The 14,503-nt window shown below is 52.1% G+C and overlaps 2 protein-coding genes across 11 annotated transcripts in view; one reads left to right on the top strand and one right to left on the bottom strand.

Annotated features, from left to right (window-relative positions):
- The window catches only part of FHIP1A (FHF complex subunit HOOK interacting protein 1A), a 182,940-nt gene extending 180,658 nt beyond the window's left edge, over positions 1-2,282 (top strand). For all 9 annotated transcript variants that reach the window (XM_054562531.1, XM_054562553.1, XM_054562533.1 and 6 more), the window contains one exon: positions 1,966-2,282. In XM_054562531.1, coding sequence (XP_054418506.1) covers positions 1,966-2,219 — 254 coding nt within the window. In that variant the 3' untranslated portion in view covers positions 2,220-2,282. The remainder of the gene's footprint in view (positions 1-1,965) is intronic.
- Positions 2,283-8,333: 6,051 nt separating this feature from the next.
- GATB (glutamyl-tRNA amidotransferase subunit B) overlaps positions 8,334-14,503 on the bottom strand; it is a 72,715-nt gene continuing 66,545 nt past the window's right edge. For both annotated transcript variants that reach the window (XM_054562517.1, XM_054562521.1), the window contains 2 exons: positions 11,213-11,347; positions 8,334-9,816 (listed from right to left, as the gene is read on the bottom strand). In XM_054562517.1, coding sequence (XP_054418492.1) covers positions 9,688-9,816; positions 11,213-11,347 — 264 coding nt within the window. In that variant the 3' untranslated portion in view covers positions 8,334-9,687. The remainder of the gene's footprint in view (positions 9,817-11,212; positions 11,348-14,503) is intronic.

Here is a 14,503-nt window from a genome sequence, read left to right as displayed (position 1 = left end):
GAAAGATGGACATAAAGAATATGAACCAGCTCCAGGGAGACCGGGTATAAGGAAGACCTGGCGTTGGTCAGTTTCTCCTCTCATTCCTTCAGCAAATGTTTGTTAGCTTCTACCATGAATAGGGAAGAGTGCTGGGGCTGCACAGGGGCTCAGTTCTCAGAAATCTCAGCCGCTAGAGGAGGAAAAGCATAAGCAGCTGCACAGGCTAAAGGGCAGGGCGGGCGTCGGTTGGGAAATAAAATGGGGTGGGAGGCTAAACGGGGAATTCCCTCCCGGGGCAGGAGTGTGGAGTCAGGGGCAGCTGAACTGATGGTGACACGTGGCTGATGCTTATCAAGACGTTCCTGTGTGGGTTATACCTATTGGCTCGTTGAATCCTTACAACACCTCTATGAGCTTTGCACAGGGGAGGACATTAAAGGACAGAGAAGTAAAGCAACTTGCCCGATGCTGCTCAGCCAGTACATGGCAGAGCCTGGGCTCTTAGCCACTGTCCTGGTGTCTCTCAGCCAGTAAGGTGTGGGCGAGCAGAGACGTGGCGGGAGGCGGTTCCAGCTGGGGGACCAGCATGGACAGAGCGGACCTCGGTCTGGGATTAGTGCCTGCGGGCCCCATTCCCCATCATATCCGGGACCCTCTGGAGAAGGGCACTGCTGGAGGGCTGGGGAGGGTGGGCTGAGGGTGCGCCCTCCGTGGTGGGCGAGTGCACTTCAGTGACGTCAGCGCTGTGGTCCTCACTCTAACGTCAGGACATGCGGTGGGTTCCTGCGGAAAGGTGGCAGCAGACAGATTCTCAACAACTCCAGTTCCTCATGGCACGAACTGTGATAAGCTTTCGTCTAAGAGGATATTTAAAGCAGTCGAGTGAAGGATTTTTTTTTTAACACTGAAGCTATAGTAGTGAGATATGGAAAGTATTATAAATGTCAAGAATTTTTAGTACTGTAGTTAAGCGACACTCTGAGAAGAGTGTTAAAAAATGGGGCTGAATTCTGAAAAGCTGCCAAAATAATGAAGAGTTTGAATATCATGATTTATGAGGAGTAATGAGACTGGTGGAGTAGGGGGCAAAAGAAGGCAGAAATAATTCCTATATTTACAAAAGGCTGGAGACGTTCAGGCATTAAATGGTCTGGAAAGTTGAACCATTTTAATTAGTGAATCTGCTTTGATACAAAAATGCAAATTGCTTGAATAGGGTCAAGTTTGGGCTGATAGCACCTTAGACCCATGTTACTGAAACTGAGATCAAAACCCCTGGAAACCGTCCTTACATGGCGGCTTCCAAGCCCCCTGCTGCCTCTAGGTGCCCGCAGTTACAGGGAGAGCCCAGCCCGGCCTTACCAGTGCCCAGCTTCCTCTCCATTGTTTCCAACCTTTAACTGGCTTCTTCTGTTCCGTGCTCCACCAACGGCCGGAGGCCGAGGCCAGAATGGGCTGGGGGGCCACCACGGAGCCCTCGAGGCCGGGGCAGGAGTGGCAGAGCGCCCGGCGCGGCTCGTGGGGCCCAGCACCCCCCCGCCCCCCGCAGCGGTGCTGTGTGATCAGGGCTGTGCGGGCACAGGGGCCGGCGCCCGACACCGGCAGGTCGGGCGAGCAGGCGGGGCTTCGGGAGGCCCAGTGACCATGGTGGTGAGCCACTCCTTCACTTGGGTGACACAGGGGCAGGAGATGCCTTTGTCAGGGTTTCCCATCCACATCCTGGGCACGGAGGCTCCTGAGAGACCTCAGTTCTCATCACGACCTCTGCACCAGGCCCCTTCTACAGGCTTTGGGATGCCAGTCTCGTATCACCCGCCTTGTGCTGGAGGTCGCCTGCTGGGCAGGATCTGTGTGCCACCGAGCCGGCTAACGTGCGTGCTCAGGGCTGTGCCTCCAGCCGCCACCTCCCCTCCAACACACACTTAGGAGGGTGCTGTAAAGCGCTGTGGAGGGTCACCCTGACCGTCTGCTTTCTCGTTTCAGATTCCACTCAGGATGCTTCCAGGACAGGGACTGGCAAGAGCCTTTTGGATGGTCCGCCAAGGGTGCTTCAGCCCTTCCTGACGAACAGAGCCAAGGCAGCCGGGGTGCCCCCCAGCCTGCCCCTGCCGGTGAGGAACACCATGCTGGCTGCGGCGCTCTTCCCGGAGTTCCTGAAGGAGCTGGCCGCCTTGGCCCAGGAACACTCCATCCTCTGCTACCAGGTCCTGGGCGACTTTGAGGACTCCTACTGTTAGGGTTTTTTAAAAAAAGATTTTAGTGTCTTGACTGAATGTTAAATGCAAAGCTGCTTACAAAAATTTCTACTTTGATATTTCCTGATAATACTTGATTTTGGGGGAGGGGATTTTCTCTACACCTCCTCTCTCTCTAGCCGGGTCTCTCCACCCTGCGTGATGTAGAATGTAAGTCTCATAAGCTGGTTGCTCCTTTGGCAGATTCTCTTTGCTCAATTTTTCCCCCTCAGATTTTTTGATTGCTACTCTCCCATCCCTTTGAGTCAGCTCATCTTGCAGTGTAGCTCACACCAAGCGAATGTTAGGGCTCAGTCTTTCTGGAAGTACCCTGTGTCCGAAGGTTGGCTCTTCAAGGGCATGTGTAGAAAACACATCTGCTCCTGGTGCCTCCTGCATTTTGGCTTCTGTTTCATAAAAGGGAAGAGTAGCGCTGGAGCCTCCCTTGCCTCCATCATGTAAGTGTGTATCTTGTGTCCCTTTGCATTTTACATCCAAGACTCATTTTCTGCCCAACATGTACTGCCTTATGGTGCAGGCAAACCCATCGGTCTCGGCTGTCTGCCTGGGAAGTCAGATGTGGCCGGAGAGAATGTGTGATGCAGGGAGGTTTTCTTGCTGCTGGAGAGATTACTTTATTCAGTGGAGCACTGCCTGAACACTGACAGTAGCCTTATCTTAGTAAGATTTGCACAAACTGAAACATACCTATGCAAGCTGTGTCTTTGGTTTTTAGGAGTTTGCTCGGGAGAGAGCATGCTGTCATATACCTACTTATATAAGAAGATGGGCATCATTAATTTTTAAAGTATTTTATGAAAAACAGATTAATTTGTGAAGCTATTTCATATAGTAAGGTTTTTTTGTTTGTTTTTTTTTTTTTTTTTTTTTTGGTGGTGGTGGTGGTGGTTGGGGAATATGGAGTGAGGGGAAAGGATAAAGGTAAACTAAATACAGCCCATAAAATCACTGGTAATTATTTTAAATTTTGTTTGCTTTTCCTAACAAGTTGCACTTTGTGGGGAACCAGGAACTGTACAGGCACTCGGGGAACTGGGATACAAATGCAAACAGGTCGCAGGGAGCCCAGCAAAGCCAAGTGCCTGCTGGCGACCGGCTCCACACACAGCCGCCGCCTTCGCCTGCTGAGTGGTGGGCTTCCTTAGAAGGCCCCGGTGGGGTGCATTAGTGCCCCTCTGCCGCTCTCAGCCTGCTCCAGTTACACCTAGAGCCACCGCCTCCTATGCCGCCACCGAAGGGAGAAACACAAAATCACTGGGCTGAAAAGGAGACTGCAAACAACTAGTATTTATGGATATTCAATTCTACTCCCCTCTCCTTGGGGCAGGTGAGAAGCTTCTACAGAATGAGCCTCTGTTTGGAGTGGAGTTGGAAGCCCCAGCTCTCTCTGTGGGTGGCACTGCAGAGCCCAGGGAAGGGGGAGGGGAGGTGGTCTCCGGGGCACTGGTTTCGTTTTAATCAGCCTCTCGCACAGGAGGGTAGTGGAGGAAACAGTTACATCTGAGACCTTGCAGAGCAGAGCCTGCCCTTTAGTGTTTAGGGATCGCGGAGGAGCTTTGTGTTGAGAGCGGGCCAGCGCTCGCGCAGGGATGGTGACGCCAGGGGACCTGGCTTGGGCTGGGTGGCTCTGAGGGGCCAACCTCTCAAGTGTTTCCGGGTCTAAGCAAGAAACCAAAGATACCAATTTTTGGTCTATTTCTGCCTCCAAATTTGTCTGTCTCGAGAGGTGGTTTGCCCAGCTCTGGTGCAGCGGTCAGAACCGATGAGGCCCGGCAGACCGGCGTGTTCCGGGCTCCCTGGCACCTGCTTGTATTTGCACGATCAGCAAGTCTCCACTGGCAAAGAAGGTGGCTTAAGGGAGGGGAAAGAGAAGGAGGAACAGAAAGGCGGAATTTAAGCTCTTAAGTTATTGTTACCCTCTCCCTTTGTTTTGCACAACTATTTATCTTCCGGTTTGGACTTGCCAGGTATAGGAAATGCTAAAGTTGCATCTGGAAACTGTATTCTTTAAGCCTTTAAGTTGGATTTACAGTCCTCTCCATTATCTGGTGGTAGCGTCGATTCTTCCTGTGGCCACATGGCTTTGTGATAGAACGCCATAGACCCCTTTGTGGAAGGTGCCCTTTGGGAAAGAGATTGATCTTGTGCCGCTCAGTATTTTTTTAAAATAGGTATTGAATAGATGGACCTTTCAGGAGAGAGAGATGACCACTGTCTGGGGCAAGAGGCAGGAAAATGAACGCCGGTGGCGGGGCGCTGGCAGCAGACTCCCAGGGATACCCCCCCCACCGGAAACTGGAAGCGGGCCGCTGCAGCCCTCCCCCAGGGTCCTGTGTCCAGGGCTTTTCACAGGAATTCAGAAAGTCGACCTGGAAGTACTTCATAGAAAACCGGAAAACTCATTTGGCTGAGGGACACAGCCGGGTGGGTTAGGGAAGGTGGTTCAGGGAAAGGTGTGGGTGTGCGCGGGTGGGGGAAGCAGCAGGACTCCGGGGCTAGAAACCGGGGACGCGCCAACCCTGGAGGAGCGAACGCTGTCCGGGTGGATACGCCACTGCACAGCAGGTGGGTGATGTGGGGACTCCTGGGTGGGGAAAAATCCTGGCAATGAAGTAGAATGACGTCATACAGTAGGTGAGGCCCTTAGAAAGATCTTTTCTGTAATAAGTTTGGGGGGAAAAATTTAGAGCTACCTGGCGTACTTTAAAAAGGGGCCCAAGGGGAGAGACTCTTCCCCACGTGGCCGGGCTCGTCTGCCCAACGCTGAGCTGCGCCGGGCAGGCGGCGGACGGAGCCTTTGGCGCAGCCGCGGAGGCGGGCGCCGCTGTGTCCAGCCTGACGGTCCCGGCAGTGAGGGCGAGTCCAGGGTTCTCAGAGCATCGCAGCATTAACCTCAGTTCATTATTCAGGGGCTGAGATTAAGTTCGGATGGAGTGAATTTTGTGGTATAAAGTATATGAGAGCCCTGGGATATTTAAAATTGATTCTTGGAAATGGTCTTAAATTTTTAAACAAAGAATTTCAGGTTTAGTCTAAAATATAACTTCAGCGGGATAAATGACAATTTCTCAGCCATGGCATGGGGATGCCAGAGTAACCAATTAAAGGTGGGATTTTCCTTCTCAGTGGATACTTCCTTTTCCTGGTATTTAATGATGAAATTGGCCCCATTTTTCTTAGTATTACAGGGGTGGGCAAATGTAGGTTTACAGCTGTAATACCAATGAATAATTAATAATACAAGGAAAAACCTGTTTTATGTACTCATAACTGTAAACCTACTTTGTCTGCTCCTGTATTTTGGAAGCTACTTTGATCTCCTGGGCTGGGAATTAACGTCTCTGTCACCTGTAGGGGGGTGTGTTCCAGTCTTTCATGGGCCCCAGGTGTATCTTTTTCTTAGCAAGCGGCTGTCATGTTGGTCAGATGTAGCTGTCGGGACAGCCTCCTATTAGCAGTAGAATCTAGAAACAGGGTATGTGAATGGTTGGTTGCCTGTTGAATTTAGGCCGCCTGTGGTGCTCAGGGTTGAAAGCTGTTGTGGGTGTCTCCGTGTCAGCTTGGTGGCAGCGGGCGTGTGGGTTGATTTCCAGACCCGTGTAGAGGTCTGGGACGTGTCACTGGGGTGGTGTTCAATATCCACAGCCTCCCCTCCAGTTCTCATTGAAGGGCAGTTCAATTTAATTGCTAATTACCAGCCAGCCCTGTGTTTACTGAAATGGCCGTCGTGCTTGCTATTTTTATGAAACAGCTTATTGTAGGGCAGCTATTACTGCACATGCCCCTTCAAGTCATGGGCCCTGGCCCGTGTCACTCGAGGCAGGCTGCGCATCTCCGCCAGCTCTGCAGGGTTAGCCCTTCCTGGGGACGGCAGGCCTCCGGTAGCTGAGGCCACGGCAGCTTTGGGTTGTTAAGAAGATGCTCTCAGGCCCCTTCTCACTTCAGCCATCGGTCTATAAATCACACAGCACTAATTCTCCATCAAATAGCAGCTTAAAACAGAACACTGTCAAGTCGGTTTATACTCCATTCTTAAATCACGTTGAGGAAATACTGAAAGAAAATGGAGTTGAAGCCGTCTTTCTGTTCGAATGACCATCATAAACCTACCTAATGCTTTTTTAAGAAAGAGCTCTCGGAAGATGAAGAGTCATTCTCAGGATAATTTTGCCAGTAAATCCTCTCTCCGTCCAAGCGTTTATTAGGCCGTTACTTGTTTTGGAGGACAGATTACCCAGGCAGCTCATTAACTGGATAAGTGGGGCTTTACAAAAGGTTTTTGGTGAGGTTCTGTAGGGGAAGCACAGGGACACGGTGGCGAGGGAGCCCTCGGTTCTCTGGCCTCGGCACTTAGTCCTAAAATGAATAATGATTTTCGGTGGCCCCGTCCCTTCCTGCCCCGCTGGGTTGTTGTGAATTTTGCTTCTGTGTACGTGAGTAACCCTAACCCACCATCACCCCCACAAGCAGGAAGACTGCTAGCAGGCTCTGTCAGCAGGAGTTTGAGACGTATTTCAGGCACCTTTTGGGGGAGCTTAGATTTACTATGTCCTTTCAGAACCTGGCAAGAGTGATAGTTCTTAGGCCAGATTGTAAATTTCGTAGTGCTGAGGCTGCAGAAGTCTGTGTTAGCAAACCAGCTGACTTTTAATTGGGACAGGTCTACGAAGGGCCCTCCTATAACTAGGCCCCTTTTTGCCCTGGAGATGTTTTAAAAGAGGGAATGTGCTGTTGACAATCTTAATTGATTTTTCCTAAATTGTTTGACTGAGGGAGGCAGCGCCAGTGAAGGTTTCAGCCTGATGCTTTCCACCTCACAATCTGGGGTCAGCTCTCTCCTCAAATAATCAACACGTGGGCCTGAAACCTGCTGCAGCAGCGTGGCAGCCACCTTCTTCACACTGCTCCTTTGCTAATGGGTATGCAGTGCGGCCTTTCAGATGGAATTAGTGGGTTTTCCCAAAGAGTCACTCAGTAGAATCCTTGAAATGATGCGGCTAAATTCAGTAGAAATGAAAACTAGAATATAAATTGTGGGTCGTGGCCATGAGCTATTCAACTGACCAACTATCTCAAAGCTCTAGGAGGGTGTGTACACCCAACAATTTCATAGCTTCTTCCAGATTAGCAATAACTACAAAAAAGAAGTGGGGAGGATGTGGAGCTCAACGGAAACATCCTTGACTTGGTATAAATAATGATCAAAGTTCTTTCTCCTGGGCTACCTACACCCTGAAAGACAGAAGTTCACCTTCGCGCACAAGCCTGGACAGTCAAGAAGCTCCTTCTTAGACCGAGATACTGAGTTTACAAGCCCAGTAAAAAAAAGCAGCACCAACCTCTCTACAAAGGCTGCCCATTTGGTTTTATAAATCTAGTGAACTTTTACTAAAAACTTCTGTGCCAGGTGGCACGCTGGGTTCTGCGGCTGATGGTCCCACCCTCCCGCCTTAACCACCCAACCAGCCAGCCAGCCAGCCAGTCTCCTCCAGCAACAGAGCGCATGGCTTGGGCCTGACCAGGCAGAGCTGGTTCAGCCCGGCCTGGGGGACAGCCAGTTTTCTAGCATATTCCCCTCCCAGCTTACAGATGTGTGGGTTCCAGTGACAGATGGCAGTAGCTTCACCTATGGTGCCAACTCATACATTTTAATGAGATTTGTCCCTCAATAGCAAACAAAGAACCAGACCAAATTCATACTCATGCAAAAAAGTATTTAAGATTGTATTTCACTGAGGCCCATTTATGAGCAGAGCCCTACTTGATGAATTTCTTAGGGTGTAATGTGAGCATATCTTTCGAATATCTAGTCAGGTCCTGAGTAAGATAGCTGAGCTGAGCGGTGACTTGATTTTTCCCCCCCCCTTATAAGCAATTATAACTACATAACAGTTTGATCTTTGGGATTTCAAGACCATGGGCAACCATGAGAGCAGGGTGACCATCTGCATGTAAACATCAAGTGATTTAACGGTGGCATGTTTCTCTGGAAATGGTCAGTCCATAATACAGTTCGCACTGGACATGCTAGTTTTGGTAACCCTCTCCCTCCAGCGGCCCCTCGCCCCACTGCAGTAAGCCCCTGGTGTACAGCAGTCTGGACAGATCCTCCAGAGCTTTCTGGACGGGCGCGTGACTGAGACGCCAGGCCTTGCGAGGCAGTGATCCCACTCGGGTCTGACCTCCTGCTGCCTTTACCCGCGTGGAATCGAGACGTGTGGGGTGAGGAGAGAGAAGGGACTCCGCCTTCCTCTCTTGAAAAGAGGCTTTATGAAAACATTTATGTTGGGCCCAGTTGTCAGTATTGTGACAGAATGTGTGAGGGGCACAAGGCTTCCTGGGTGATGTCCTCTCTCCTAATTCTACACCAGGAAGGGGGCAGACACTGCCATCACTCCAGTGCGGGCCCCGAGTGAGCGGCTGCACCCACTGCCTGCAGGAGGGCGACGGGCGAAGGCCTGCTCCTCCAGCCGCCGCAGGAGCGCCCTTCCTGGCGGAAATGCTTACTCTTCCTCGTGGGCTAAAGATTCAGTGTAAAATCAGGGCTTCCAAACATTTTGTTCTCTTATTTATGTCAGAATTTGACACATGCTTTTCAAAAATACCATTTGCAAAACTGGTCTTTAAGCATTGTGAGTCGGAGGTAACAAAACGAATGAACAAAAAGGGGTGTCCCACTGCGACAGAAATGGCATTATTGTCACAAGCATGGCAGTGCAGGCAGCCCGCGGCGTGGGGACGCTGGTAACTGCACCACAATTACTGTTAAAGGTCAAGATTCTGATATGCTAGTTTATAATCTTATTCTTTGCAGGCAAAACAAATCAATTTAATGTTACAGCTTATTTTTTTCCTTTTATCTCTTTCTGGCCTAAGGGTGGGATGGGGGGAAATTGTCAACTGCACAATCTTTGAAGTGTAAGTTAATTTTTTATGTGATATTTCAGTATATATTTTATTCATTAAATTTATTTGAAAATGTCTGTTGTCTATTTTACCAAAAAGTTCTTGTATTCTCAGAGCACCGCCCTCGGGGGCCGCAGGGAGTGGAAGGGGCGCCACGGCCTGCCCCTGTGGACGGTGCATGGCGCCGCCACCCCGCACGGGACTGGGGGCCTCCGGCCCTGCCCTCAGGAGGCCTCTCTGAACGAACGTGTTTACACGGCCAGTGGATTCATTTTGATGTCTTCCTCTCCATCAACTTATTTTTAGGTCTACAATACTGCAGAATGAATTTTTCTTAGGGAACAATATTTGAAACAGTATGTTTCCTTCAGTTCAGAATTACTAAGCACTAGAATGTGCTATTTCTTAGCCCCTGTTGCAGCCATGATGGAGCCGGGGCCCTGGGGCTGGGAGAGGCCGGCTCATCGAGCTCGTGGGCGCTGGGTTTCAAGGCTCTGGCCTGGGTCATGGCCGCACTCCCTCAGGCAGAGGGACCCGGAATATCTCATGACGACAGCTGCTTCTCCAGTATCTCCTTTATCACGGTCGGATCTGCTCGGCTGAGAGTCACTTTTCGGACCAAGCCAATCAGTTTGTTTATAGCTCTGGGGTTTCCCTTCTTCACATCCATTACCTTACAAGACAGAAATTGTTTTAGAGAAGGAAAATACAGAGACTCACACCTAAACTAAGGTTTATACTTAACCGAAATTTAAATTGTTTCTTCTTTTCTCTTAGTATTAGACATACAATGAGAAAAGGAAAAAGGGAGGGGTGACCTTCTGGGGCGGTTTCCAGGCTCCCGTCAGAGAGACTGATACTCTGCCTTCCCAGGAAAATGGACCAGAGGACTGTGTCCCGCGCCACCGCCCACTGCAGCGCGCGCTCCTCCCGGCGCCGGCGCCGCCGTGGCGGGGGAGCGCCAGCCCTCGGCGAGGAAGGAGCCTCCCGGTTCCTCCAGTGGAGGTCAGCAGGCACTGAAATGCATGGATTTCCTTCGCCCCCCCGAAGGATGAGCCTCCCGGTTATTATAAAGACAAATGCACAGAACGGCGACTCTCCCGGAGCATTTGGATGAGGGGAGGCATACACTGTGGTGGGCAGGACGGGGACAATGAAAGCAGGAGGCGCCGAACACCACCCGCTCTGCAGCGTCTCGATGAGCAATGACGCCCGCGAGTGCCTGCACTCCCGGCGGCAGAAGTGTGCTTTTGTCGGTCAGCATGGCTGAGGCAGGAGGACAGACTGCCAAGCCCCCCTGCAGGCTCCTTTGCCTTATCAAGAGCTCTTTCCAGATCTGTTAAGTGTTCCTGGCAAGCTGATGGGTAGGTATTATTCTAAAAGAGGTGCAATACTATTCCCCCCACTGAAAATATATCTAGACAACGTGGTTGGAGTTGGGGAGGGCGGGATGCTGCTCATCGTAGCTTTTCTATTTTCTATGCTCAGAACACAAAATGACTTGGTTTTCAGCTATGCTCCTGTTAAGGCTTTTCTCCATCATTTAAGAATAATATTCCTTTCTGCTTTTCTTCCCACCTCTTAAAGGCATGAAGCTGAGGTGTCACCCTGCCTGTCCTCCCGCTCTGCAGTCATGCCTGCTGGCTTCTGCTGAGGGGGCCCCTCATAAAGCAGAGCCAGCCTCAGCCCACTCAGAACGCCAGTCCCCCGGGCGGGGGGCGGGGGGCGGAGGGGGCGGCAGCCTGGGAACGCAGCTCCAGCGAGTCAGAGAACCACCTTCACACTGAAGCTCCATGAGATTAAACCGCAGGAGCGGATTTTCCTTTTCCTTGGGAAAAGCTGTATTTTTGTAATATTCACCTGATTTCATCTCTTGACCTTAGGTAAAAACTGACAAAAATAGGGAACTACTGCTGAAACTGGATCAGCTGTTATTAGGCAGCGCCTCTGGGCTGCGGCAGGGAGCTGAGGACAGGTTCTTGGCCATGTCCCCAGGCTGGCCCCCCGCCGGCCAGCAGGTGGCCCCGCCCCGCCCCACGTGGAGACCCTCCCACCGCGGTGGCAGTTACCACTTGGGGATGCTCCTCCAGCGTGGCCTGGCAGAGCCGCTCCAGGGCCTCTCGGTCCTGCATCAGTTCCAGCTGCTTTTCCGACATGATCTGCGCTGGCGTCTTCCCTTCGCTCCTCCACAGCTCCTGAAACACCTGCGGGCCAAAGAGGAGGGACGTCTCTCCTGAACCCCCGGGGACGACGCCACTGTACAGGGTGTGCAGACACACCGGGAGTCTCCCCAAGCTGAGCTGCTCCCTCGGAAGAGAGGAGGAGCCCCACCCGCACACTGGGGCCTGCCTGCGAGCCCACTCCCACTGCGCAGCGGGGGCGCGGGAGGCCTGAGGCGGTCACTCACAGGGCTCCTGCTGACAGGGCTCAGAGGGCCGGGCACAGCTCTGTCCTGTGTCCCCTGAGTTAACTGAAGTCACGTTCTGGTGAGGGATGGGGTCCCACAGGCTGTAGGAGGTAACCACGCACCCAGATGAGGTCCATTAAAGCCTGCCTGCGGGGAAACCTGACTTCACGGCAGCTGGAAAATGGTCCCAAAATGAATATACAAAATGGAAAATAAAACCGCAGATCAGAACCACAGGGACCTGGCCCCAAACCGGGCCAGGATAAGCAAGAGTAAGTGGTGTGGTTTTTCTACTTAAAAATGATAACAATAACAAATCCCTAATTGATCAAAGTTGGGGAAAAATATTTTTAAAGAAGGCATTTCCTAGGGTAGTTTTCCTCATTCCTCTTTTCGTCTAGAACAAGCTGGAAGGGGTGGTGGTCCCCTGAGTCTGCTGTGGCACCTCCTCCTCCTCAGCCTGCGGTCAGCATTGAGCACTGAGCACCCCCAAGACCATTCTGGCCAAGGACAAGCATCCCTCTCAGAAAAACAGCTGGTCCATAACTAACACATAGGACTTCCTGTCAAATGGCAGAGTGGGTAAAAGCTGTGCTTGCCTTCTCCCATGACCACATCAAAATGACAACTAAATTATAGAACAGCTATCACTGAGAACTACCTGAAGACTAGCTGAACAGAAGTCGCCACGTTGAGAAGGGCGGGCGCCGCGGAGACACAGATGGGTAGGTTCCACATCCATGGTGTGGAGACTAGGAATCAGAGGGATATCTTGGCTGCACTGGTTCCCACCCCCACCCCGGGGAGCAAGAGGTCCCAGTCCAACACTGGGATCCCCAGCCCAGGATACCAGCTCCCGGAAGAGGAGTCTCGATAACACCTGGCTGAGGAAAACCAGCAGGGACTGCACCAGAGTGCGATGGAGGGCTGCTGGAGCCCAGGGCATTCCTCAGCGGGCCGTGCGTGGACTCGCTTGCTCACGGGCTCGCTCGCTCTGGGCTCCAGCACAGTGGCAGCAGCTCAAAATGCAGCAGGGACATACGGTGAGGGGCTACACTGACTGGCTTCAGGGCCGGTGGCAGCTCTCACCAGCTCTTGCCAGAGACAGAAGGGCTGGCAGAAGCATTGCTCTTCGTGGAGCTCTTCTCCCACGCAGCCAGCCTGCAGAGGTGGCGCTGGCCCCGAACCCTCCATCGACCTGGCTGCCACTGCTCGCCCTGCCCTGGGGATTCCTTGAGCCCCCTCCCCACCCAACTTGCTCGTCTGGCCTGAGCCACTTCTAGTGGTCCCTCCACACAAGTGGCCTGCCTTAGCTCATGCTATGAACTTTCCTAAAGTCTCTCAAAGGTACCCAAACCCCAAAGAGGCGGCAGCAGCCGGCCTTGGCATGTCCTGTACCTCTTGCTCAGTGGCCCCAAGCCTGGCACAAGTGAAGACCGGTCTCAACTTGCACTTTAACTCTCCTCAGGTAGCTCCAAGCCTGAGGATAAGCTGCCGCGGGCCTTGGGACGTGGCCTCAGCTCAGCAGCCCCAAGCCTGACACAAGCGGTGGCTGGCCTCCGCTCACACTGTGGGGCCCACCGAAGGGTCTCGTGCTCAGCACAAGCGGCAGCCACCTGCAGATGGCTCGGGAGCCTCAAGCCCAGCAGAAGCAGTGGCCGACCTTGGCCAGCTCCAAAGCCCCTCCCAAGAGGCTCCAGAACCCACACACACAGTGGCCGGCTTCACACAACACCAGAGCACCACCCAACCAGCTCCACAAATGACACACCTGAAGGGCCAACTTGGCTGGTAACACAACCCTGCCAAAGCAACTTCCGCTCCATGGGGTCAACCCCTGCACAACAGCCCCCAAATAGCCAAAGCAGTGTCGAGAAGGAACAGAGTTGGAGGTATCGCACTACCAGCCCATGGGGTGTGCTGCAGGGCTACGGTGGTCAAGGCAGAGTGGTACAGTGGCAAGGGGACAGATGTGTGGGTTGAGGGGCCAGGGGGGAGAGCCCAAAGGTGAGCCCAAAGGTAAGCCCACATCTCGATCACTGACTGATCTATGATGGGGAGGCAGGGGTGTATAGTGGCATGAAAACAGTGTCTCAAGTGGATGGTGTTGAGAAAGCTGGACAGATAGCACAGAGTGAGGCTGGACCGCTTTCTTACTGTATATGCAAGAATAAACTCAGAATGGATTGGGGACTTGGGTGGTAGGACCTGAGACCACGGAGCTCCTAAGGAAAATGTAGGCAGTAAATCCTGTAAATTCTTTGACATATCTCTCAGCAGTATTTTTCTGCATATGTCTCCTCAGGCAAGGGAAACAAAAGGAAAAAAATAACCCCCCCGCCAACTAAAAAGTTTCTGTACAGAAGGAAATCATCAAGAGAACGAGGCGACAACCTACTGAATAAGAAAAGACATTCACCAATGATGAATGAGCATCCAATGAGTAGTTAATATACTCAATATAAGAGGAACTCGTCCAACTTAACACCCATAAAACAAACAACCTGATTGAAAAATGTCCTGAATGGGCATGCGGATGGCCAATGCACAGATAAAGGGAATGCTCAGCGTTGCCAGTCATTGAGGGAAGGCAGGTCATAGCCACGATGAGATCACCTCGCACCTGTCGAAAATGCCTCTCATCAATAAATCAACAAACAACTGCTGGCAGGATGTGGGCAGCAGGGAGCCACCCACACTGTTGGTGCGACCGTAACCTGGTGCAGCCCCTGCAGAGGGCAGCATGGAAGTTCCTCGAAATACTGGCAATGGAACTGCCAGATGACCCAGTGGGTCCACTTCTGGGTATTTATGCAGAGGAGTCCAAAACGCTAGCCTGAGAGGCTGTGTGCCGCCCCTGTGTTCACTGCCGCCCTGTTTCCCACGGCCGGGCTGCAGAGGTAACCTCGGGGGCCACCGGCGGTCAATGAGCGAAGGAAGATGTGGTGCATAT

This window comes from Pteronotus mesoamericanus, unplaced genomic scaffold, assembly GCF_021234165.1.
Source record: "Pteronotus mesoamericanus isolate MK-2021 breed Mesoamerican mustached bat unplaced genomic scaffold, CSHL_Meso_final contig_163, whole genome shotgun sequence".
Classification (NCBI taxonomy): Eukaryota; Metazoa; Chordata; class Mammalia; order Chiroptera; family Mormoopidae; genus Pteronotus; species Pteronotus mesoamericanus.
This window is presented reverse-complemented; position numbering and strand designations above follow the sequence as displayed.